The 26,240-nt window shown below is 41.1% G+C and overlaps 1 protein-coding gene across 1 annotated transcript in view; it reads left to right on the top strand.

The window, feature by feature from the left end:
* Positions 1-13,829, top strand: part of LOC147902188 (uncharacterized) — a 35,281-nt gene extending 21,452 nt beyond the window's left edge. The window contains exon 2 of the mRNA XM_087374302.1: positions 13,680-13,829. Within this exon, the coding sequence (XP_087230428.1) occupies positions 13,680-13,685 (6 nt within the window). The 3' untranslated portion in view covers positions 13,686-13,829. The remainder of the gene's footprint in view (positions 1-13,679) is intronic.
* Positions 13,830-26,240: the final 12,411 nt, after the last annotated feature.

The following is a 26,240-nucleotide window of genomic DNA, read 5'->3' on the forward strand; positions in this document are numbered from 1 at the left end:
CACATGTGACTCCCCTAGATGCACACATGCACCATAGAGAAAGCCCTTGATCATACTTACCCCAACAACCCCCCCTCAAGGGGTTGCCTCTTGCAGTGTCAAGGATACATCTAGTCTCATAGTTTCTCATGCCATCTCATGGTGGTCAAGGATTAATCTATGGCTAGGATCTCATGCTAGCAAGGGCTCCCAAGGGTGTGAGGTTCACAAAAATCGGATAGTCAAAACACATATCACATGGCCTACATCATATGGTGACCAGAGGTGATTTACATAACATATTCTTTTTGGAGTCCTTCCTTTTTGGCTTTACAATACTTTTCATGGTGATTGTTCTTGCCACAATGTTTGCATGGATTGATCTTGAAGCAATCTTTTGAGAGGTGATTAGTCTTCCCACAATGTTTGCAATGTGAAAACTTGCCCTTTTGAATTTTTATGGCATAGGCTGTGTCATTGCCTCTCTGGTAGGCTGTGTCATTGCCTCTCTGGAGTTCCATGTGCCTTTCTTCTTCTTGAAGAGCAGTAATAAGACCTTCAAGAGTAGGACTAGGAAGATTTTTCAGAGTGGTAACAACATGATCATAATCTTCAGGCATACTTTTGAGGAATACTACCATTGCATCATCTGTAGTGATTGGAGAGTTGATAGAAGCAAGTTGAGTCATGAGACTCCGCATGTAATTGACATGGGCAGCCAAGGGAGTGCCACTAGCCATCTTCAATTCAAAGAAAGCAATTTTAAGTGACAATTTTGAGATGTGAGAGCTAGCACCAAAAATAATATCAAGCTTTTGCCAAGCTTCAGAAGGAGACTCCAAATCAGAAATGTGATGAATATAGTCATCTCCTAAGGCAAGAGCAATGATGCCATAGGCTTTCTCCTCTCTAGCAGGATCTCATGCCAGGAGTGTCGGAGCTAAGGATTCTCCAGCATTAGAGGCTGTTGAATAAGAACTTGAAGTAGGTTTGACAAGCCCCTAGAGGTTTTCCCTCATAAATGCAAACTTAACCTTCATCTACCATGTGTGAAAGCCTTTACCATTGAACTTATCCATATTCAAGAAGGTACCCATGAGAGGGTCTAACCCAAAATGGGCAGTGTCTTCCCTCTTACAAGGCTTCAAAGTACAAGCATTTAGCTCAGCAAAGACTTGTAACCAAATTTCATTCTACAAATCATAATGGAAATGATGCTTCATCTTGCATGCTTCATAGAGGTGGCTAAATGAAAGTATTCCAAGCAAATCCAGGTATAGCAACTTAAAGCAAAGCTGTAGCCACAATTGTACTGATGCTATTCAACACTTTAAAACATAAAAAATGCTAAAGTAGCATCTAATGTAGCATCAAACTCACAACCTTGTCAAAACTATCCAAAACAAAGGCCTGAACTTAGTGTTAGATATCAATGCTCCACTCTCGTGTAACTATGCGGGAACTAGCTAACTCTACTTATAAGCCCCCCATATGAGGAGAAGGCATTTGAGTAGCTCGGTTATCCGGTAGGTCCTGGTTTGGACACCAGCAGATGGGGTCCATGTGTGGCCTGATGGCTGGATGGCTTCAGATAGAGTTGGCACACCGCCAACTAGGCTACATGCAAGTGTGGGAAGGCATCCCTTGACTAACCGCATTGAGGGTAGATGGAGCATTTCTTGGGGCAGCCCCACTCTCGGGTTGCGGGGCCCGTTTGGAGCCTCAGATGATCCCGGATGGCTCTGGGCCGAATAGAGACCGTAGGATAGTTGCTCTGTTTTGCACACCAATTCTATTGTATGGTCGGTGGCCTATTTCGGGACCGACCCCTAGTCGACCATTTTGGGTAGACTGGGTCGGTCACCCAATTGAGCCTAACCGACTACAACTGGTGGCTATATAAGAGTAAGCCCGTGAAGCCCATTTCATCACTGGCTACAGCAACCCTGATTCCTTAGCATCCAACCTCCATCTTCTACTATTTCTAGCATGCCATCGAAGCTTCTTTCACAGGAGCGCACGGTTGGGAGGCAGCGCCATCTATTGTCAGTCTATAGTAATCAAACTTTTCATTCTCCATACTATCTTGTTTTCTCTCTTGCGTACGAGATCCTGTTATCTGCTAAGCACAGACGTTGTATTATTTTCTTACATGGTATCAGAGCCTGGAATCTAGCAAGAAGATTTGGTAGTGTGTTTCTGTTTGCGAGCAGATTGTGAGAGATGGCCCAGCCCACAAGACTACGAATCCCACCATTCGGTGAAAGCGAAAAGTTGAATGGCTCTAGCTATCCACTGTGGAAGTTCAAGATGAAGACCATCCTAAGCGCATATGAGCTTTGGGACACTGCTACTGGGGTGGACGTGAGGCCGGTTGCGAGACCAGATCCAGCCAATGCAGGACAATAGATAGTACCAACTGCGGATGAGATTCTCGTGTGGATAAGAAGAAATGCAGATGCACTGTGTTCTATTGTCTGCAGTGTTAGTGATTCCATCATGGTATTAATTCAACATGTCACCACAGCGGAGGAGGCATGGATGGTCTTGAAAAATCAGTACGAGACCATGAATCAGACACACGAATCAGACACGGATTCAGAATCTGGAGACTCAACTCGCGAACGAGAAGTTGTCTAAGTCTGAAGCAGCAGAGAAGTTCATCACCAGGGTGAAGAATCTGCGCGATCAGATGACTGCGATTGGCATCACCATCACAAGCGAGAATCTAGCACGAAGGTGCATACGGATTCTCCCACCAAAGTACGACGGTCTTATTACGGCGCTAAATATGCAGGAATAGAAATCCACCCCTCAACTTTGAGGATTTCAGCGTGATGCTTCTGGAGGAGGAGATGCGTCAAAAGACAAGGACTGGAGAAGATTCGGCTTTCTACACTGGATCAAAGAAAGGTAAGGGTAAGGACTCTGGTAACCCATCTTCTTCTGATGATAAAAAGAGAAAGAAGAAGATCAAGTGCTTCTATTGCAACAAGGCAGGGCACAAGCAGAATGAGTGTCGAAAGAAGATTGCAGATGAGAAGAACGGAGTAAAGAAAGAGTCCAGCAACAGCGCGCAGGCAGTACCAGTAGATCTGTTCGTCGCAATTGAGAAGATTTGCACAGAGGCAGTTCATGTACCTGCGGATGAACCATGGTTGTCATCCCATATTTGGACAACATGTCCAATCCATACTGCCTCTGCAAGAGCCGTATCCCACTTGGTGATCTAATCACCTCAATGCCCAAGAAATAACGCAGCTCTCCCAAATCCTTCATCTCAAACTTCTACTTCAATAGCATTTTCACACGAAGGATATCTTCATCACTATCACCTGTGATGATCAAATCATCAACATAAATGACAAGCAGCATAATACCTTTCTCTATTTTTCTCACATAAAGTGAGAAATCTACCTTGGAAATTTGAAAGCCAATAGTGACAAGATACTGCTCTATCTTGTCATACCATGCTCTAGGTGCTTGCTTCAAACCATACAAGGCTTTCTTTAACCTGCAAACAAACTCAGGATGAATAGCATGAACATAACCTGGTGGCTGCTCCATAAAGACCTCTTCTTGTAAATCACCATGCAAGAAGGCATTCTTTACATCCATCTGATGTAAAGACCATCCCTTTGATGCAGCCATAGCAATGACTACTCTTACAATTGCCATCCTTGCAACCGGACTAAATGTTTCTTCATAATCAATGCCATATGTCTGTGCATACCCCTTGACAACTAATCTCGTCTTGTATCTATTCATAGAACCATCTGCATTGTGCTTCACCTTATAAACCCACTTATAGCCAATTGCATTCTTGTCTTTAGGCAAAGGCACCAATTCCCATGCAGCATTTGCTTCCAAGGCATCCATTTATTCATCCATGGCTTTCTCCCATTTTTCTTTTCCCATGGCTTGCTCAAAAGAAGTGGGTTCTGGTTCCTGTATCACTTTGACCATATAAGCATAGTGAGTGGCTATAAATCCATCATATTTTAGCCTATCCACAAGATACCTAGCTCTGGTAGACTTGCACAAAGTAGGATCACTTCCAGGTGCTCCCAAAACATCCATGGTCTTCCTTACTGTAGGTGTAACAATAGAAGGAATACCCAACTCATCATCAATGCTCTGTTCTGAGCCACTATCTGCATTGCTTTGAGGAGATTCTCCTGATCTCAATCTACCTGTCCATGGTGAAGTATGTGAACCACTGCTAGAGGACACTACATGTCCACTAATATTTTGTGACTGCTGCTATGAATTCTGTGCAGCATTACCATTTTGTGCATCTATATCATCAATCACATTTACTGGTTTATACCAGTTGCTCATCTCATAAAAAACAACATCTCTGCTCACTCTAAACTTATGAGTAGAAGGGTTATAGCATCTATACCCTGGCTCGTTTATCCAATGAGGGCTCATATGTCCCCACTCCCCACAATTCCAGCATTGGACATTGCTCATGTAACCTTGTCCTCTCCCTGCACCAGCTGAACTTCCTTCTCCTCCATCCATAGCTTCTCTCCTGCTATTTTGACCTCTGCCTCTTCTTGCAGTCTCCATCCTGAGTGTTTTCATCAGCTCTAGAGCTTCATGCAAATCCTTTTTCATTGCTTTCTTGAGCTCCTTGCCACGAACTAGGCTCTGATACCATGTGAAGATAGTGGGAGAGAAGGAAGGAGTCTCACTTGCAGCTTTCTCACATACACAATGGGGGAATACACACAAAGGTGGAGGCTGAAAACAGTTTTTCTCTTCTTAGTTGTGAAAGCCAAATAACTCTAGTACAAAGAAATAGAAGAACCCTATATGTGGGTCTCAAACCAAACTCAACTAACTAAGGTGGCATACTTACTCAGCCACGAACTAGAGTACATAAGGATGGCTGTCATCTAGCTATTATTCATGGGCGGTGTACCAACCGCATCTGCAGCTAACAAGTCGGTGACATAAATGCACAACGGTCACCCTGGCATATCACGAGTGGAGCTCGATATCTCAACAAAGGGGACCCCTCAAGGGCCCATATATTGTATGCAACCGACCACCACATTGGTGACCACTTATCATATACTACCAACTTGTTGGTTACGATCCTGAATTGTGAGATCACTTATGATGTACTACCACCATGCTGGTTGCAATCCTAAAATAGCTTGTTTGTATTAAAAAATATCCTATAACATCTTTTTGTATAAAATAAACTTATATTTGAATGACTATAAACATTCAATAACTCTAGGATTAGCTACATACGACTAATTGGAGGCATCCTCTTCCTTACTCCCATCTTCATTGCCTTCTTCATCACCTTCTTCTTCCTCAGTATCCAGGGGGGAATTGGCCCTTAGTCTCGAGGCTCAAGCTTGGAATTCTTTGCTACAAGATCCTTTCTTTCAGGGGGCTGGTCAAGGCCCTTTTGTTTTTCTTTGTAGTCCCACCTAGAGATTTCTATTATAGCATCTCGTCTCTCACTATGGATGTTGATATTTCCATGTCGTTGGCAATGGGTAACCACAACCATGTTCTCTGCAACACGAGTTTGTATCCACAAACACCCCAAAGCAAAACACATGTAGAATATGGCCCTGGCACCAGAACCATCAAATCATGCACTCATCTAAGATGTGCAGATTACAAACCGTGCACTTTTTACCCTGCAGCATCTCAAGGGGATAGTCACTATTGCATTTGTCATCAACACCACAGGTTGACACTATGCATTAGCAAGCTATTTCTTGATTCTTTAATACCTCATCTTGAGGGTGTGTATATTCTCCTGTAGCACCTCCACTTGATGCTAACTCACTGCTAATAGCTCTATCTGATTCTATAGCTCCTCTTGTTTCTACATTTTCCCTTTTTTGTTGTTCTATCATTTTGTCTTTATTGATGTTCAATGCATTCTAGATTTTGTATAGCCATTGATAAAGAGCCTACTTGTCAACTCTTGAAGAACTTGAAGAACTTCTTTGCTTCTTCTCTTCTATGAATTTCCATCTTAGCCATTTTTCTAGCAGGGCCTTAGCTTGCTCTTCTTGCAAGGCCTTTGCCTTTGCCTCCTCTACCTTGGCTTCTGTGCCCTCCCTAAGCATTCTCTAATGTTGCGCTACCTTTGTTGCATCGGTGGAGTTCATATGTAGAAATTTTATCTTCCTATCATATTGCAAAATTGCTTTGAGGGAAGTTCCCATCAAGTGCAAAACAACTCTAGTTGATTGAGATGACAATTAAGATTTGCCATCCTTGCAATTCTTCAAGTGTTCCTCTCATATCACATAATCACTACCTTGTTTGTTTCAAGAGATCCTAAACATCAGTTGGCAAGCTCAAAATCTTGGCTCCATCATCTGTACTTTTTTGAACATTTGGATATAAATTTAAAATATATGATCTCTTCCAGGACTTCTCCAAGAATTATGCTTACAAATTGCCTCCTAATGCCTTTTCAATCATGATTTCACTCATGTTAATCTTCTAACTTTGATAGACAATGTATCCATCATTCATGTTCACTTAATCTATGAACTTGGTGAAGTTGGAGACAAAATACAAATTGGGATTTCTATGACTATGTGAGGAGATCTCGTATGTCACAATTTCAAGATTAGGTGAGGAAAAATTGTGTGAGAGATCTTGCATGTCATGATTTCAAGACTGGGGGAGGAAAGATTGTGTGAGACACTCTCGGACTATGCAGAGATGGAGGAGCAAAAATACACGTTTGGGAGGCTATCCATTGTGAGAGGGGGTAGAAGGTGCACGAAGAGTGCAATCGAGAAAGGTTGAGAGGTAACGATGAAGGGAGTCAAATATGGCAAAGGAGTAATTATACAAAACAATGAAAAGTTAAAAATGGTGAATGAAATGGAATAGTGGAGGCTTAAGTAAAGTGAAGGCCATCACAGTGGTATTGCTGATATGATGGTGGTTGTTTGAGGTGGCTAAACCATGACTCTTTTCCTACCAAATTAGGTAGAGTGTAGTCAATTAATAGCCACCACTATGGTGGCTCCTAGATGATTATTTGGACATGTGGCAAGTGAATAATTGGCTACTCAAATTTTGACCGGGCTTGCATGAAATTTAATTACCACTTAATTATCAGTCACTAGCCTGGCATCTCCATGATTATTTGGGCGGCACCACCAATGTGGGAAATCTTGCCCACCCATATAGTGCACCGACATGCATGTGATTTAATTACCCCTAGTCACCAGCATGGCCGCTCCTTCATGATTATTTGGGTATCCCAATGTTAATTTTTTGGCATGCTCTATTTAAGAATATGATCCACCATGCCATTGCTCCTCTCCAAGCACATGCTTCTCATGATATGTCTTATGCATGGGAAGGCTTTGTGTACTATGTTCAGCATGTTATTCACAATTATGGCAGAAATTTCATGGCTAATTGGAGAAGGTAGGTGCACTATGCCAAACAACAGTTGCAATAGCTTACAGAGCTTTCTCATGTTCATCATTTGACTGACACCCAAAAAGATTCTATGCTGCATTTTCAGTTCCTGCTCCGTGAGAATGATTAAAGAAAGCTCAATAAGTGGCAAGTGCATGCAAGCATGAAGCCTCTATTAGACAAAGGATGTTCTTCTAAATCCTTTTTTCAAAGTTTGCATGCACACAGGTGGAAGAGTTCCTGTATCAGAGAGAGAAGATTAGATGGAACTTGGACACAATCTCTCTCTGAAGTTGATCAAGAGTGCTTTGACCATTTTCAAAGGATGTTTGATCCCCCTACTGCCCCCACTCAGTCAATCATTGATGCCAGGCTAGTCCTATTGACTTAGGTATAGCCAATCCTGACAATGGACCATGCACTTCCTCTAGAGCAGCAATTTTTTGCTCAAGAACTTCATGATGCATTGCTTCATCTTGGCAAAGGGAAATCTCTTGGATGGGATGGGCTCATAGTGGAATTTTATTTGGCTTTCTGGGATGATCTCAAACATGTGCTCCTTGCCATGATTAATGCAGCTTGGGACAGCCAGCGTATGCCTGCTTCCTTGAAGCATGGAATTGTCAAGCTCATCCCTAAGAGGCTTTTGTGTGAACATCTGACAGATTGGAGGCCGATTACTCTTATGCCTGTCATTTATAAATTAATCTCCAAAATGTTGGTTCATAGACTGCATAATATATTACATGATGGTGTCCATCCACATCAGTATGGATTTGTGCCCAAAAGGCAGATATGTGATAACATTGCAAATGCTATAATAGCCATAGAGTATACCAAGTGCACAGAGCAAGATGTCCTCATTCTACAGGTGGATATAGCAAAAGCTTTTGATACTATTCATTGGGATTTTATTGCACAGACAATGACATGGATGGGTTTTGGGCCCAAGGTAGTATATGCAATTTATTGGCTATACATTGATTCGTCTGCTCAATGCATTTTGGGTAATCATTTATCTCAGCCATGGAATTTGGCCAGATCAGTCAAATAGGGATGTCCCCTTAGTGCTTTACTTTATGCCATTGCCACCCATCCTCTGCTCCTCTATTTGGATCATCTTACTACTCGAGGGAGATTGCAAGGACTACAGCTACCAGGACAAAAAGCTTTTGTAGCACAGGCATATGCAGATGACTCTTTTTTCATGCTGCACAATACTCAACAAGAGCTGCAACTTCTCATGGATTCTTTTCCTTTGTATGGAATGGCAGTAGGTCTACATGTCAATTTTGAGAAATCCTGAAACAAACTGATTGGCATGCAACTCTTTGGCCAAGTGAGATATTGGATTCTCATGCAGTGGTCAGACATCTGGGATATCCTATGAGATGGATGGTTACCAGGAAGCAACAACTTCAATGGGTGTTTGACAAACTTCATGATAAGTTGCACTATTGGAAAATAGCCACTTGGCCACTTCATGTTCATCTTAGAATAGTGCAATCTATTGTCATGGCCTATGTTCAATTCTTTTTGCCTTTGATGCATTGGACTTCTCAGGAGATATTAGCATACATGTCACAGGCAATGGAGTTTCTTTGGAAAACCAAGTCCTCCAGGAAGGCTCTCTGATTACTAAAGATGGAATATGTATGTTCTTCTTGAAAGAGTGGTGGATTGAATGTGCTCAACTTGCACCTACATGCCTTGTCTTGTAAAATGTCACTGTTGTTGACCTTCTCACAACAGGAACAACCATGGACCCAGATGCTTGCTTACATGTCTAGGACTATGATGACACCTGCTTATGGTAAATGGGATGTGGACATATGGGACGTACTCCTTGGCAAGTTAATGGGGAAGATTCCAGGGTGTCTTTTTGCTATTGCTCTGATCCTTGATTGAAAGCAGGTTCTTTCCAGCATTAAATGGGCCCCCCCAATCCAAGGGCCAACTCTCTTCATCAGGAAAGTTTATATTAGAGTGCTATTTTTGACATTCCACTTGCATGTGAGGAGCCTATTAAGGCCTACAATTTGAGCAAAATGGATATCAAGCAGATACATGATGTGGTGGATGATCAGGGGCACATCCTTACTTTTCCCCAAGCTATGGCAGCATATGGATTAGGCATGCATCACAACCCTATTTGGCGAAAGATAAGGGAGATGTTTCAACCTTTTTCTGCCTATTCCTCCTGCTGGGCTGATTGGTCATTGTCTCTTGCTAGGCTGAACATTCATCCTGTGCCTTTATGTAAATTCACATCCATTATTACTTATAGGCTACTATAGGCAAGGCCTTGGATACACAACTATGCTAATAATCTGTGGCATATGCAAAAACCGAGCAAAAACCACTTGCTTGGTGGACCAAGACTATGCATGCCTTATGGAAAATTAAGCTTCCTCTGAAGAAGAGGATTTTCCTCTAGAGATGCATTACAAGTACTCTGCCTATAGGTGTTACTCTTGTCAAACAAAAGATTGCTTCATCCACAGCCTCCTGTCTTCGATGTTTAGAGAGAGAGATTGACTTTTAGTTTTGCAACATTGGTTTTGGTTGCATGAGGTTTATTCTATGTGTGTGTGTGTGTGTGTGTGTGTGTGTGTGTGTGTGTGTGTGTGAGAGAGAGAGAGAGAGAGAGAGAGAGAGATTGACTTTTGGTTTTGCAATATTGGTTTTGGTTGCATGAGTTCTATTCAAAGTCAGAGGCACCTTCAGCCACAGGATCAAGTGAGTCAGAGGCATCTTCAGCCACAGGATCAAGTGCTGCCTAGGTATTAGTCAGCCCCATCATGCTTCCTCTCCTACATGCATGCATGTATGTCTATGTGTGGGGTGTATGCGCACATGAGAGCATGTGTAAGTGCCTATATATTTGTGTGTACACACGTGTATCTATATGTAGGCATATCTGTGTGTATGACTTGTGTGCATGCATACGTACAAATGTCTATATCTATACACACACACGCACTAGTGTGCATCTACAAGCGTGCATATACACACACATGGCACACCTTTCTTCCATCTTTTTTGCAGCTCTCATGCCTCTGCTCAATCCTCTTGTAGATATGGATGCTTGCTAGTTTGGTGTCAAGATTGGCATTGATCACAGCATCTCAATTGGCTTGGCTACAGCTTGATGCTGTCGTCTTTTCTGCTATTCCAATTGGTTGTGAACGGCCCACTTGGTAGCTTGTTTCAATGACATGCTTGTCGAGATTTTGGTGCTGTTGATGTGTCTATGGCAGCCACAGTCTATGTGTTCCAAAGCTTTAGTGCTTTTTGGTGGCAACTATAGCTTGGGGCTTTTTAAGTTACAATAGTCCCCCATTTTTGGTCAGTTTTGGCTCTACTACCTGCTTGGACTTATCATGCTTGAGTCTATTCTAACAATGGAAGCTCTTCTTTGTTAGCTTTTGAAACTCCTTTGGCTCCCATCTCAGTTCTAGAATCACCCCTTGGTGGTATGTTACCCCTTGCACTAAAGCTTGGGGTAGTGGGTCAAGGTAACTTTTCTTTTAGTTGATACTGTCACTGCTCTAAATGTACAAATATATCTCATTTCTATGCAAAAAGAGAACAAACTTGGCAACAGGTTGAAGCCTTTTCTTTGCCAATATGTTAAAAGGTTATGGATCCATTTTTGTCACTGATGCATCTAAAAAGTGGGAAAAGTAATGGCACACTCGCAAAAATAGTCGATGGGGGCAAAATAGGCTAAAGAAAGAAATATGATGAGCCTATAATTAATGCCTACGATGTAAACACTACTACTGACCTACCACCAATTGAAGTGTTTTAAGTTGAATTTAGAAGGAAGAGATGCAGGATTGTTGAAAGGACGTGGGATATTGTCATTGCCTTCTCTTTGAAAATGGAAACCATGTGTTCTTTCACTTACATCAAAGGTCCCAAAGGGTAGCTAAGACAACTCCCAAAGTTAAGTCAAATGATTGACATATGAACCTACCATCTACCATTGATGCATCTAAAAAGTGGAAAAAGTAGTGGCACAAAAGCAAAAACAGGTGATGGGGACAAAATACGCTAAAGAAAGAAATATGATGAGCCTAAATAGGGGCCCCGAGCAAGAAGATACTCGTTAATTAATTAATTAGTGGATAAGGGGGCTGCCGATTAACCTAATTATACGTGTTGGGGGGGGTTCGAGAGGAGTAGCTACATGACAAGCCACATGTCAACATGTGGTGAAGGTTCTGGAGGGATCTAAGGTTTGTTTTAATGAGTAGCTTGACCCGTCTATGACGGGTAAGAGACCCGCTCCTCTGGGTCTCAAGGTGGTGAAATATCTCTAATTTCAAGAAATAAAATTTCAACCCTAGGAGCAACTTGGATTAGCTCACTCAATCTTGGTTATGGGACAATAAAGGTGAAGTATACCTCCAATTTAAATAAATGTGCTTTCCACATTTTGTATAACATTCATGTTTCAATTAATGGGAAATTTTTATGACATGAATTTCCAATTTACCACCTAGGCCATGAGACACATTCTCTCTCTCTCTCTCTCACACACACACACATTTTTTTTGGGGGTAAAATTACACACACACAAAAAAAAACACACGAGTTCACGTGCACACATAAACACCCATGCTCACATGTGCACACACACAGCCACACACACATAAGGGGGGGAGAGAGAGAGAGAGAGAGAGAGAGAGACCGAGGGTAAGTGTTAAAATTTTGCCAACATCATGAGATTTATTTAGATTTATTCATCTTGCTTGCAACACTGAGCCCGTGAAACACAGGAGTCCTAAAAGGTCCAAAAAGCATTACAAAAATTTTGGACTCAAAAGGGGGCCCTTTGGAGAATTACTAAAATATTAGAGGCTTGGATAAGGGAATATGGTATCCATGAAGGAGATTATGCCATGTGGACTTCTCTGTAACAGAGGCTCCCTAAATCTAGGGGAAATTTCAGATTTTTTTTAAAATACCCCAAAAAACGTCATTGGTGGTTCACAATAAAAAATTATCTTTGACAGGCCTGCCCTGACCATGTCAGAGCCCTCCTTGTTTTCCTCCCAGGGCAAACTATCCCCTAGCTAAAACTATGCTCACGTTTTCCATTTGGTTCAACCATTTGGCCCAAACTTTGACTTCCTAACCAGCTCTCCCCTTATTCTCTCTCTTCCAAAACGTTTCAAACATTCATTCCCGCCACTTTCTAGCAGTTGGCTTCAAAATATCTTCTTTCTGCTCTTGCTTAGTCATTCTCTCTCCTCTTTGCTCATGTTTTTCTTCCACATTAAAATCTCTCAGAGAAACTTCTGTCAAAGCTCTATTCATCCCTCTTCTCTTCCATTCATTCTTGACTTATTTCACTCTCTCTTAGAAACCAAAGTTGCGACCTAAATCTGCTTGGACGGAGTGAGAAAAACAGGTGTTCTCTCATTTTTTGTTCTTCCCTCAACTTTTTGGAGTATAGAGAGTCACCTCCTGAAGTTGCGACCTAAAAAGCAGGTGTTCTATCATTTTTGGCTCTTTCTCTACCTTTTTGGAGTATATAGAGTCAACTCCAGAAGAAGAAACACATACTTTCCAAGTAATGAAGTGATTTCGGTTTTGTTTGTATTAAGTAGATATGCTTTTGTATCACACTTTTTCTATATGTTTGTTACAAGAGACAGGGAAGAGGGAGAGATTGAGGTAGATGATATATAAAACTACAAGATGATTTTTGACATTTTTTTCTTCACTGGTATAGGAGGGATAGATAGAGGAAGGGGGGGAGAGAGAGAGAGAGAGAGAGAGAGAGAGAGAGAGAGATTATTTCAAACTGCTATGTTGTTTTCTATTTGAGGGGATGAGTGAGGAAGAGAGAGACATAAAATAGTCATTTTTTTCTTCATTAGTATAGGAGGGATAGATATAGGAAGGGAAAGAGAGAGAGAGAGAGAGAGAGAGAGAGATTATATTTGAAACTATTGTGTTTTGTTATCTGTTCGAGGGGATGAGTGAGGGAGAGAGATAGAAAATACTCATTTTCTTATGTGCTAGTATAGGAGGGGTAGATAGAGGAAGGGAAAAGACAGATAGAGAATATTTTTTGAATTGTTATGTTTTCTTTTGTTGAGGGGATGATTGAGGGAGAGAGACAAAGATTCTATTTCAAACTGCTAGGTTTTAGAAGTATTTGAGAAAGAAGGAAGAAAAAGAGATCCTAATCAAAGAGTTTTGGGAGGGAGAGAGAGAATGATACTATATTGATAATGTTTTCTTTGTTTGTGCAGAAATAGAGCAAACAGAGCAGGAAGAGAGCATATCGTAACTAAGTATTTCAAAAAAATTTGATGTTTGTTTGTGTGATCAGGGGTACCTTGGAAGACAGACTGAGAGAGAGAGAAGTATTCTATGTTTATTGTAATAATATTTTGCTTGTTTTTGTGAGAGGTTTAGTTAAAGGAGAGAGGGAAGGAGGGGGAGGGGGAGAGAGAGAGAGAGAGAGAGAGAGAGAGAGAGAGAGACTTGCAAAGAAAGAGAAAGAGAGGGATAGAGAAAGAGAGAATAGAAGACATAAATTTGGAGGGTCTTTGGAAGTAGAAAGAGCTAATTTTAATCATATGGTACAGGGGAAAAAACTATGGAAGTAGAAAATGATAGATACAGAAGTAGTTTACAGTCTGTTGTATTAAAGAATGTTAAGGATGAGCATGGGGAATGGATTCCTCAGCTCTACAGGAAATATTCTTGGATTACAATGCAACCCACTAATCGTGGGTGCTGCAAAGTGGGTCGAAAGGATGCAATGGACATCTCCAAACATTGGAAGGGAAGGATCTTAGATTTTGAAATTTCTCCTGGTAGTAACACAGTGACACAAGTATATATTCAGCATGTCTTTACCCATGCAAACATATATGTGCATCTAAATGAAGGAATTCCATATCGTAGGCCCAATTGTAAGTTTTTCAAAGTATACTAGTACTTCATTTGCTTTTTAGAGTATTTGCATTTATTTGGGGACATTGACACTACTGTCTTATGCCTTGTATTTGTTTTACAGACTTATATCCATCTACTTACAAAGAGTGGGAGCTTGCAGCATTCATAACTGGGGTGTTGCATGTCCTCCATGTTGAGATCATGAGTCTTCAATATGAAGGTTGCACACCATCAGAATTAAAAAAGGATGGGATCTTCTTCTATGACTCAAAAGTTTCATTGTGCCAGATGAAGAAGGACAGTATGGTAGATTAGAATCTCTTCCCTTCCCCTCTTTTGATAGTCCAGAATGGCCGCTTCCAAGCATGGAGATAAGTGAATCATATAGAAATAGAATGTGTAATGATGTGATAAATGCTATGAAGCCAACTACTGGTGAAAGAAATGCTAAGTTGAGCTAGTTTCTTCCATTTCCATGCTTTGTTGATTTCTTTGCAAGTTGTAGGCAATTAAGGAAAACAAAGATTACTTACACTTGCAAGAGCTTAGAAATGGACAGGCTATCTAAGCTATTTGACAATGGATGGACAACAAGAACTTGTCATGACGAAGATTTAGTACAATGTGGATTGAACACTTCAAATGTGACATTTCGGTGAGCAAATCTTACAAAATGATCAGGATACTATGTATTAATAGATCCCAAATTTTGCAGGTATTTCATTGGAAGGCAAAATCTTTGCATGACTTTCACATATAGAAGGTTTAGATGGAAGAACCTTCAATGGGAAGAAATGGATGATGATCTCCACGATGGGATTCACAGTCCTATTGTCGAGGTATCAATTTATCGGCAAGGACATCCTGATCTAATGTTGGAATTGGAAGAGGAGTGGACCATGTGACTTATCAGGGAAGAATTGCAGTTGGCAATAGCAAGCCCTCCCCAAGACTATTATTTTAGACTTGATAATCGCAAAGTTAGATATAGGGATGAGACAAGTACCTTTGTAAGAACTGTTGGCCCCCCCATACTCTAGAGATAGTAGAGACATGATGGCAGGTATTTCATATGATATCTAGTTTCTCGGATCCTTAGTGCTTCAACAATGCACTTGGCAATGAGGCATTGTTACATGTATAAATAGAAATCATATATAATACAAAGTGTTGTTTCATTTATTGTTAAGATTTTTTTAATTAAGTATGCACCTCTAGATTGGTGGCTCTCTATGGTCTATGAATGATAAAGCGATAAATATTTGTAATTTTAAATTTGTATAGATATTTGTATATGTGTATTGTGTAAGACAGAGTGTGTGTGATCTCGAGATAGATAGCAATTAGAGCATGCAAGAGAGACTGTGAGAGAGAAAGAGAGAGAGAGAGAGAGAGAGAGAGAGAGAGAGAGAGAGAGAGAGAGAGAGAGAGAGAGAAGTTGAGAGTACAATAAGCGACACAAATAATGCACCTGGCCATGAGACAGAGTTAGATGTATGAATCGAGAGAGAGAGAGAGAGAGTAGTTAGGGACACAAAGGGCCTCTTAGAGACAGAGGGAGGGGGAGGGACACAAAGGGAGACAGAGACAGTTAAGATTGCATTTATTCATTTGCTCCTCTAAGGTGGACAAAGAGAAAAATACGAAATTTGATTAAAGTCTTTGAAAGACTAAGAGATTGAAAAAAAAAGCCCCATATAGAACTGATCCAAAGGGTGGATCCACTAACAAAATACAAAAAGATAGTTAAGGGAAACATGGCACAACAACAAGATGATCATCGGGTGTCAAAGAGAGAGAGAGAGAGAGAGAGAGAGAGAGAGAGAGAGAGAGAGAGCAAATAGGGACACAAAGGGAGGGAAAGAGATAGAGAGATAGAGAGAGAGCAAGGGAGAGGAGGGGAGTGAGAGAGAGAGAGAGAGAGAGAGAGAGAGAGAGCAATGAGGGACACAAAGGAAGGGAAAGAAAGAAAGAAATATTAACATCCTCAGAAGACCTTGTGGGTCTATGAGAGAGAGTGAGAGAGAGGGAAAGAGTGAGAGAGAGGAGAGGGAGATAGCTAAGGAGAGAGAGAGAGAGAGAGAGAGAGAGAGAGAGAGAGAGAGACTTTCCAAAGAAAAAATAATAAATATAAAAATATTGTAATTAAGAGCATTTTTAAGGGCAATGTCCATTTATAAAATACACTTCTAAGGTCATTTTCACATTTTTTAGTTTCCCACTCTTGAGTAACCTTGCATTCCACAGCCTCCTGTTTCATCTTCTGAGCATCCTCCTACACTCATGGCTTCCCCTAGAGAGGCTTTTGATCAGTGGATTTCATCCACTGATTCCCATGCCTCTGCAGATCAAGCTTATCCTTTCTTTTGCAAAGCATTCCATCTTGAGTCACACTTAAGAGCTCTCCTTCCTACTAATTATCCCTCTCTTCAATTTTTTGATAGACTTATCCATTGGCAATCTGTCACGATTGCTAACTCCCCTCACCCATGGGTTTCATTAGATATTTTGAGCTCTTTTGACCAAAGTGCTAACTTCAAGGAGACACTAGGTAGGGCCATGGATAATGTCCCTCTCTCTCTCCGTGAGTACGTTGTTCCCATTAGGGATGATTCATCTTCCCCAATTCATTTGATCAAGAGAGATGCAGCCCTTACCGTTCTCCTTGTGACTAGTAAGTTTGATGAGGATGTTGGTGACAGCCTGAGGGTCTTGCATCCACAAGTGGTGGAGCAGGTCCATCAACAAGTGGTGGAGGAGATGACCTAAACCTAGACTTGGAGCCTGAGGAGCATACTATTAGCCTAGTTGAGGAGCAAGTTGAAAGCGAGGTCATCTTATCTTCATATCTGACTCGTGCATATCCATCCTCTACCTATAATCCAGATGAGGCAGCAAGCAAGCCACACCTTGCTTCAGTTGATCCAATTAGGATTGAGGGTGAAAAAAACCTTACCCTATTGGAAGTGATGGAAGAAACCGGAGTCTCCGAGAGGATGAGGTGCTCTGTCGGCTCTCGAATGACACTTTTGATGATGTCATTGACTTTGATGCTCCAGTGAATCCAGCAATCGATGAGATTGCACGCTTTGATGACTCGAGCCTCACCGATCTAGAGGCAATCCAACTAACACAAAAGGCAATCGAGGATGCTGCACCAGAGTACGACATGTCCGATGAGCAGTTCATGAATTCTTTGGGGACAAAGATGAAGAAGCTGGCACCTTAAGCCAACATGAAGTTCAAGATCAACCACAAAAGGGAGTCCAATTGGACACTGTAGCTGATGCACTCCGTGATGAGGCAGAAAAGGTATGTAGCTTTGCTAGTTTCATCATGTGATTCAAAATCATCAGTATAATTCTAGGTTCCATTTTAGGAACAAAAATCATTGCTTTTTCTTCAACTGGTAGGGAATAAAAAATAGGGTTTATGGTTTAGAGTAGAAAACCCAAGCAAATTTTATAACTTTTAAACCCAAGACATCTCTGTAAGAAAACAATAAAACGTCTGTGATCAACACATAACAAGATCTCGTATGCAAGAGAGAAAATAGATAGTATGGATAATCAAAAATTTGATTACTGTAGAATTGATACAATAGATGGCGCTGCCTCCCAACCGTGTGCTCCTGTGAGAGGAGCTTCGATGGTGTGCTAGAAACAGTAGAGGACGGAGGCTAGATGCTAAGGAATCAGGGTTGCTATAGCTAGTGATGAAATGGGCTTCATGGGCTTGCTCTTATATAGCCACCACTAGTAGTCGGTTAGACTCAATTGGGTGACCACAACCCAGTCCACCCAAAACGGTCGACTAAGGGTCAGTCCCAAAATAGGCCACCGACCACACGATAGAACCGTGGCATAAAATAGAGCAACTGACCTAAGGTCACCGTTCGGCCCAGAGCCACCATCCGGGATCATTTGGGGCTCCAAACGGGCCCCACAACCCAAGAGTGGGCTACCCCGGGAAATGCTGTGTCTACCCTCAGTGCAGTTAGTCATGGGATGCCTTCTCGAACTTGCATGTAGCCTAGTTGGTAGTGTACCAACTCTATCTAAAGCCATCCAGCCATCAGGCCACACATGGCCCCCATCTGGTGTCCAAACCAGGACCTACTGGATAACCGAGCTACTCAAATGCCTTCTCCTCATATGGGGGGCTTACAAGTAGAGTTAGCTAGTTCCCATGTAGTTACACGAGAGTGGAGCATTGATATCTAACAATCTCAATCTTATTTTTCATTCCCAAAATCAAATTTGGGAGGCCTCTGACACCCTATCAACCATGTCCATCATTTTCAAGCCAAAAACCCCCTAGAAACCCTAAATCCATTATCATGCAACTAGAGCCTTGTTGCTGAAGGGCTCTAGTTGCATGATAATGGATTTAGGGTTTCCAGGGGGGCTTTTGGCTTGAAAATGATGGACATGGTTGATAGGGTGTCAGAGGCCTCCCAAATTTGATTTTGGGAATGAAAAATAAGATTGAGGGTTTAGGGTACAAAACCCAACCAAATGTTATGATTTTGAACCCAGGACATCCTGCCACTGTCACACTTGCCCTGCCACTTTTCCCTGCCACTTGCCCCTTACACATGCCCCTGCCACTTGCCCCTCCCATTCCATTTGTGTAAATAGGGTTATGGTTTTTCCACAAATTAATAAGAATAAGGGTTTTTTTCCAAGTAAAAATCATATCTTTAAGAAATTTTATTTGGGAGGCCACTGGGATCGTAGCAACCATGCCCATAAATTTCATGCCAAAAAAACCCCTGCAAGCCCAAAATCTAACATCATCCGACATCAAAAATTGGGCTCTGGTCGCATGATATCGGATTTGAAAAATTTGTTTGTTTTGTAAGAAATTCCATGAGAAATGAGTCTTTTTCACTCTTACTATCAATGGTTTTCTACAAAATATTGCTTGAAATAGATTTCAAGATGTTTGGGAGCATATAATTTGTTTTGAAGAAAGAACCATCAACTTCATCAATCCTGGAACACATTTGGGACCACTGGGAGGGACAAGTTTGATCACATTTTTCTTTCAAAGAATCTTGCTCCAAGAATCAGGTACTGTTCATTCATGTAGTTTTAGAATGTTTTTAGTTTTCAACTCAAATCAGGGTCTATCAGAAGCAACTTGCATGGAGATTCAGGTGAGAAAACCTTTAGAACAATGCAAGACAATGAAAATAATGACATTTTATGATGCAACAGTTAATTTGTAGTTTGTTTTGGTAATTTTATTGTTTTCTTTTAATACATGATTTAAAGAGGAAGAAATACTTTTTTGTTTTAAAAGATACACTCTTACTATTGAGTTTTTTTACAAAAGATGGTTAGAAATAGATTTGGAGTCGTTTGGAAGAATGTAATTAGTATTGGCAAAAAATCCATCAATTTCAGCATCTTAGATTACAAGAGGGACCATTGAGGAGGACAAGTTTGATCACGTTTTTTCTTCAAAGATCCCTGTGAGGTATTGTTCATTATTATTTATTGATGTCAATGTTATATTATATTAGGTGGAAAGTGCATGAAATCATGCAAGCTACTCGGAATTAAAAAAAGGTGGATATCCATTTTCAAATAGATGCAAAAACTGCACCATTTTTAAAGAGGAACGAATCCTCCTTAGCAAGTCAAAGTGATTTAGTAGCTCTTCGAAATCAAGGAAAAGCACATATGGATTTGTGGTTAGAAGGGAAAATATATCCAGTAGATCCACAAACTTGTCAGACTCCTCAATTCCATGGATTGACCCACTTAATAAAGTTCCTATGTAACGGTGAGAATGGTTTGTTAGAATATTGTCGAAGTTTGATTGGTCATGGAGAAAGTAACCTTCATAGTCAATATCAATCTTTGCTTGATGAAAGAGATAAAAGGATTGCAATGTTGGAGGCTTGGAATCAACATTTGGTATCATCTATGCAAGCTACAAGTGTTCAAATGTCTGCATATGATGGCATAGAGAAGAAAAATCAAGAATTACAGGTAAAGGTTCAAACATTAGAGCTCAATTGGGAGAGAGCACTATAAATGCAATTCACTTACAGATGCAAAACACAGCTTTGAAGGATGAGATCAAGAAGTTAGAGAAAACATTATCATTCATGAAGGATACTCCAATGGGTCCAAGACTATGTAAGAGGAAATTGCATCCAATGGATGAAATATCCAAGAAAAGTGGTCATTGGAAGTGTCGAGTGAGAGCTTGTAGGAGTGTTTCAGAACTCATGTCTATCCATGATGAACACTATGGTGCTATGGGTGAAGTGTTTACAAAAAAAATGTTGGAGTCTGTTATACAACATCCAAAATTCAAAAGTCTAAAATCAGAGATAACATCTGAGTCAATGAACAAAGTTGTGGAGCATTTCAATGTAACTAGTGCACAGGGAGTTTGTGATACTATAGGGATAAGTACAAGGGCATATCGGCTCATATTTAAGAGCTTAAAAATAGCATGTCTTTCTGTGGGAGCAAAAGTTAAAGCCCCGCCTCCTAAACCGATTGATGTTGATAAGGCCAGGCATGCACTCAATTTGGGCGTACTTGATTTAGTCAGTGAGCCCCAGCATGTATGTAGTACACTAACAACAAAGGCTGGAGAGACTAAAGAATTGGAATTGACAGTCAATAATAACTTTGTGATGGATGTTCGAAGAGTTCTACAAGCAGGGGTGAAGTTTTATGATATGCTTATGGAAGAATGCAATGGTACTCTGAAGATTGTACTAAAGCTTGATGAAAGTGAGGTGGTCAAAGGTCAAAAATTGGAAAGAGTTAGTTTGACAATGATGAATAGAATACTGGACCTTGAAGTTGAGCTTGATGATGTAAGACAGTTTAGTGTCCAATCAAAACAGGAGATTTGGTGGTTGGCCGCCTTTGAGGTATGATGAAAATTTGTATTTTAATGCAATAATGCAAAAAGACAGAATATTTTGAAATAACATGTGAGCTTTTTTTGCAGGTGTCGAAAGAGTCACATTCAATTTTGAAGTGGTTTTTTGACCAAACTGATATCCCAAGTGTGATCAAAGGTCATAACACTGGTGAGCTACTTGAAGTTGAGGGCTATCGATCCTACCATGTAGAATGGCATCTAGCTGCTGACCTCAAGACTATTAAATGTATGTTTAATGTGGCACATGGAGCAAATACAAGCCATCCTTGGCCACTGTGCATGCAAACGAGAGTACTTGCAAAGGGTGGTAAAAAGAATCAAAAGCAATGGGCCTCTTAACTTGTAGAGATAGATCAAACTAAGGCACCAGATAGGGATGCTCCATGGAAAGATCCATCATGGAACCCAATTCTTGAAATTCCTCTTGAGCGAGTACAAATTTGTGTGCTTCATGCTATTGTGAGAATAATTGAAAAGTTGGTGCATCTATACATCATTGATGCATATAACTTGAAGCCCCAACAAGAGAGTGAGAGAATGATTGCAAGAATTGAAAAGGTTCTTTCAGATATGGGATTACACTCTGGGCAAGTAAAGATTACAAAAGATGAGAAAAGATCTAGAAAAATAGGCAATGTTCCTTGTAAGCCAAGCTTTGGTGGTGTCAAGGCTTTAAATTCCTTTCTGCAAAGAAGAAGAATGACAAGCTCAAACGTGCTAATGAGTTTGATGTATGGAGAAAGTTACACAATGCCTATTGTGAATGAGGGGGGAAGAGACAAACAAGACTGGAAAAGATGCGAGTGTGGTTAGCTCTTGATTGCTTGGTAACTTTACTACAAAAGAAAAGATTCAAAGAAGATGATGCATAGTATTTCATCAATGCTATTAATGACTTTAGCCAGAATATGGAGATAGCTTGGGGAAAGAATCATTTCACACAGTACATGGTAATCTCTAACTTGGACATTGAGATGTGCATATTGGATGGTCCTATATTTACTAATTTGTTTTTTAATTTAGCAGCACGTATTATATGCTCATGCACCATACATGGCATGGAATTATGGAAGCATCGGAGTGTGGTCTACTCAGGGTATGGAAAGATCACATTGGCAAGCACGTTGTGCATATAATAGAGTGACCCAACACGGGGATGGTAGAACTAAGTCAAGCCCAATGGTTCAATTGGTTCAATGGTGGTACAAGCGTATCGAAATAAGAGCAGTGCAACACTAGCATTCAAAGAGTCCTTAGTGTCCCATGCAGTGCAAGATGTTAATGCGGAACATCGAAGAAGAATATAAAACTCATCGAATGCAAGACAGAATCATGCAAGTTGGTGTGCAACCCGTCATAGACAAGGGCACATATGGGTGGAGAGAGATGAAAATGATGGTGTAGACTCTTCCAATGTGGATGCCCATGCATAAGTTTGAGAATTTATTTGTAATTTTAGTTATGTGATTTGCAGTAAAGCCAACATATAATAGACGTGAGATGCAGTATCAATGAGAAATTTTGTGTTATGGGGTGTTAATTATAAGTATTTAGCTCAAGGTTGCACTAATTTTACTTTTTTAAGGGTTTTTATTGAAACAAGTATTTTTTAAAAATTACGGTTTTTGTCCCTATATAAGAGAATGTGCCCTCATTTTCATTTCACTGTTTAAAGATCTCTCCACTCCCACTCCACCTCCCACTTGCCCTAGAGATTTCCACCCTATCTCTTGCACCCTCACCCTTTCTCTTGCACACTCTCTCCATCCCCCATGGCCAGGTCCAAGATCAAGGCACCATGGAGACTGGCACAGCCAGCAGACCCACCTCCAGACTCAGATCCAAGGTTCAGAAGGAGGTTTCAGGGTTAGAAGGAGGTTCTAGGGTTTAGAAAAAGTTCCAGGGTTTAGAAGGAGGTTCCAGGGTTTAGAAGGAGTCCAGGGTTAGAAGGAGGTTCCAAGGTTTAGGGTAGAGTACATGGTGGAGAACTCGTCTCCCTCGTAGATCATGGGGTTTAAGGGATGAGGAACAAAGGGTTTAGGGGGAGCATAGGAGTGGGAGAGAAAGAAGGTGTAAGAGCATGGGGGAAAGAAGAGAGAGGAGGGAGGAGGAGGAAGGAGGAGGAGGAGAGAGGAGGAGGAGGAGGGTGGGTTGCAAGGTTGGAGGAGAGGGGAGGAGGAGTTGCAAGGTTAGGACATGCTTTTGGACATGGAGTGCAAGGAAGCATGGACACTTGAGACAAATGCTTGGAATACCAAAGTAGACTCAACACAATGCCCCAAAGAGTCTGGGCTTCACATTCCATTATGGGGTATTTATACAAGTTGGAGAGCTTCTCTCTCTGCATGTAGGAATTGTAACACAAAGTTGTAACACAAAGTTGTATCACAAAGTTGTAACACAAAGTTGTAACACATTCTCATTCTACATGTAGAAGTTGTAACACAAAGCTGTATCACAAAGTTGTATCACAAAGTTGTAACACAAAGTTGTAACACATTCTCTTTCTACATGTAGAAGTTGTAACACAAAGTTGTAACACAAAGTTGTAACACAAAGTTGTATCACAAAGTTGTAACACAAAGTTGTAACACAAAGTTGTATCACAAAGTTGTAACACAAAGTTGTAACACAAAGTTGTAACACATTCTCTTTCTACATGTAGAAGTCTATGTAGAAGTTGTAACACAAAGTTGTATCACAAAGTCGTATCACAAAGTTGTAGCACAAAGTTGTATCACATTCTCTTTCTACATAAGTTCATGTTGGCACAGAGTCAACATACTCCCGGATCCATTTTATTACCCGTCCTCGGGTTATGGCTTATTTTGATTTTAGAGTTGGGATGCCATGTGCATAATCCAGTGGCTGTTGAGCTTGTGGCATGCGAGTCATTCCTACTGTAATGCTTTTGCACCATACAATTTGTAGTCTATAGTCAAGAAGCTTATCTCCTCTTAACGAGGGGTAGACGGCTGTGAATTTTAGAGGGGATCTCGTTGCTGAGGTTGCAGACTCTGCCATTGAATCTTCTTAGGAAGAGGTTTAGCGGGGGTCTCGTTGTTGAGGCTGGCATTTCTTGCTATCTTGCATACATGTTGGATGCAATTGCACCCGTATCATTGAGCTTGTAGATAATTAGTATGCAAGTCTGATATTTTTGCATATAGAAGACGACTGTGATGTTTGGCGGGGGTCTCGTTGCAGAGGCTACAGACTCTTTTGCCAATTCATCTTGAGTTTTGGCATAGCTTCTTGTATAGCTTGTGAATTCATTGCATGCTTTGAGAGTATGGAATGAAAGTGTGTGATACTATTATTGATGCAATCTATTATGTGCCTATGCAAAATCGTGTGAGTGCATGTAATGTGTCTAACTATATGCTTATTTGTGGGATTTAATAGGGAAACTAAGACTCAATCATCCCTAATACGAAATTGATTAGGTCTTCCTATTGAGATATTGAGCTCCACTCATGATATGCCAGGGTGACCATTGTGCATTTATGTCACCGACTTGTTAGCTGCAGATGCGGTTGGTACACCGCCCATGAATAATTTTATGAAAAAGAAAAGTGAAGTGTTTGGGCACTTCAAAGCTTTTAAAGCTACGGTTGAAAAAGAAACAGGCCTGCAAATAAAATGCCTAAGGTTAGATGGAGGGGGAGAGTACCTCTCAAATGAGTTTGCAAGGTTCCTATATGAGGCATTTCCTTGAGGGGGGGTTTGTTGGGATATCTCAAGGTGTATGCCTCAGGCACACCTTATGTTTCTATGTGTGAGTGCTAGAGGCACAGTTAGGTGCCCACAAGCACAGTTAGGTGGTGGAGAGCCACATAGGATAATTGAGAGAATCTAGGAGCAGATTGAGGAGATGATTGTGGAGCTCTGAGGTCATCAGTGATGTCAGTGAGCTTGTATGAGGTGCCTACTTAAGGACCTCACTCTTCTTCAATCCATAAACAAGTACTCTGATTTTGTGTCAACTCTACTCTTTCCTTTCAGTATTCCAACATCCCCTACCATTATATTTGGGAAGTTCCAGTTTTCCCAAGGGGCGTCGACCTTGATTGTTGTTATTTCTTTGATTGAAGAAATTGTCAGCCTCTGCATCAAGCTCGATATCCCCATCATGGTCATGACAACGTCCAGCCATGTTGGTGCGTGGAGGAGTTAAAGGGAGTTGTTGAATCTCAGGGGGGGATTCCAGGTAGAGGATTGGCGGGGGAGGTGGTTGCAGCAGAGTTATATGCTAATGTGGTGAGCGTTGGAGTCGAAGGCATTGGCCGGAACGTAGCTGCATGCAGATTGGGCAAGATTTTCCAAGGGTGTCTTTGCCACAAGTGCAGGTGTGGATGTAGTATTACTGGGAGGGTTAGAGTGGTGTTAGTTTGTGTAGTGACTGTCGTGTTAATAAAGTGCCTAAGATTGTCCTACATGTGTAGGGAAATGTGCTGGTGTAGACCGATCATTAATCGGAGGTCACGCGTGAAGATATGAGTGAATTTGTGCAAAACGGGGCCCACACGGGGGTGCGAATGAGTGAGCGCTAGGGATATTGAAATGGTGTGCAAATGGTTGGAAAAATATCCCGTAGCGTGGTGTTTCTGTGTGTGAAATCTAGGTTCAAATGGGGTTCAGTTTGGGTCCCAAACGGATGAGTTACGAGGGGTTAATGTAGGGGTAAAATTGACCTTGGGGGTCCTAAAGGTGGTGTGAATGGACTTGAATTCCAAGTGAGGGGTTGGAACCAAGTTAATCCAGTTAGGTTTGACTAACTGGGAGGTTTGACTAACTGAAGAGTTAGTCTAACCTAACTGAAGGGAAAACTAACCTAAAGTAGGTTGATACTAACCTAGGGTAAAACTAACTTAACCGTAGTTAATACTAACCTAACCTAGTTAGAGTAACTAACCTGATCGAGGTGAACTAACCTACCTAATCGGACCCATTAACTTAACTATAGTTAGTTTGATGTCAGGGTAGTTTTA

Source organism: Dipteris shenzhenensis, chromosome 5 (assembly GCF_047967505.1).
Source record: "Dipteris shenzhenensis isolate YYH24624 ecotype China chromosome 5, Dip_SZ_1.0, whole genome shotgun sequence".
NCBI classification, from domain to species: domain Eukaryota; kingdom Viridiplantae; phylum Streptophyta; class Polypodiopsida; order Gleicheniales; family Dipteridaceae; genus Dipteris; species Dipteris shenzhenensis.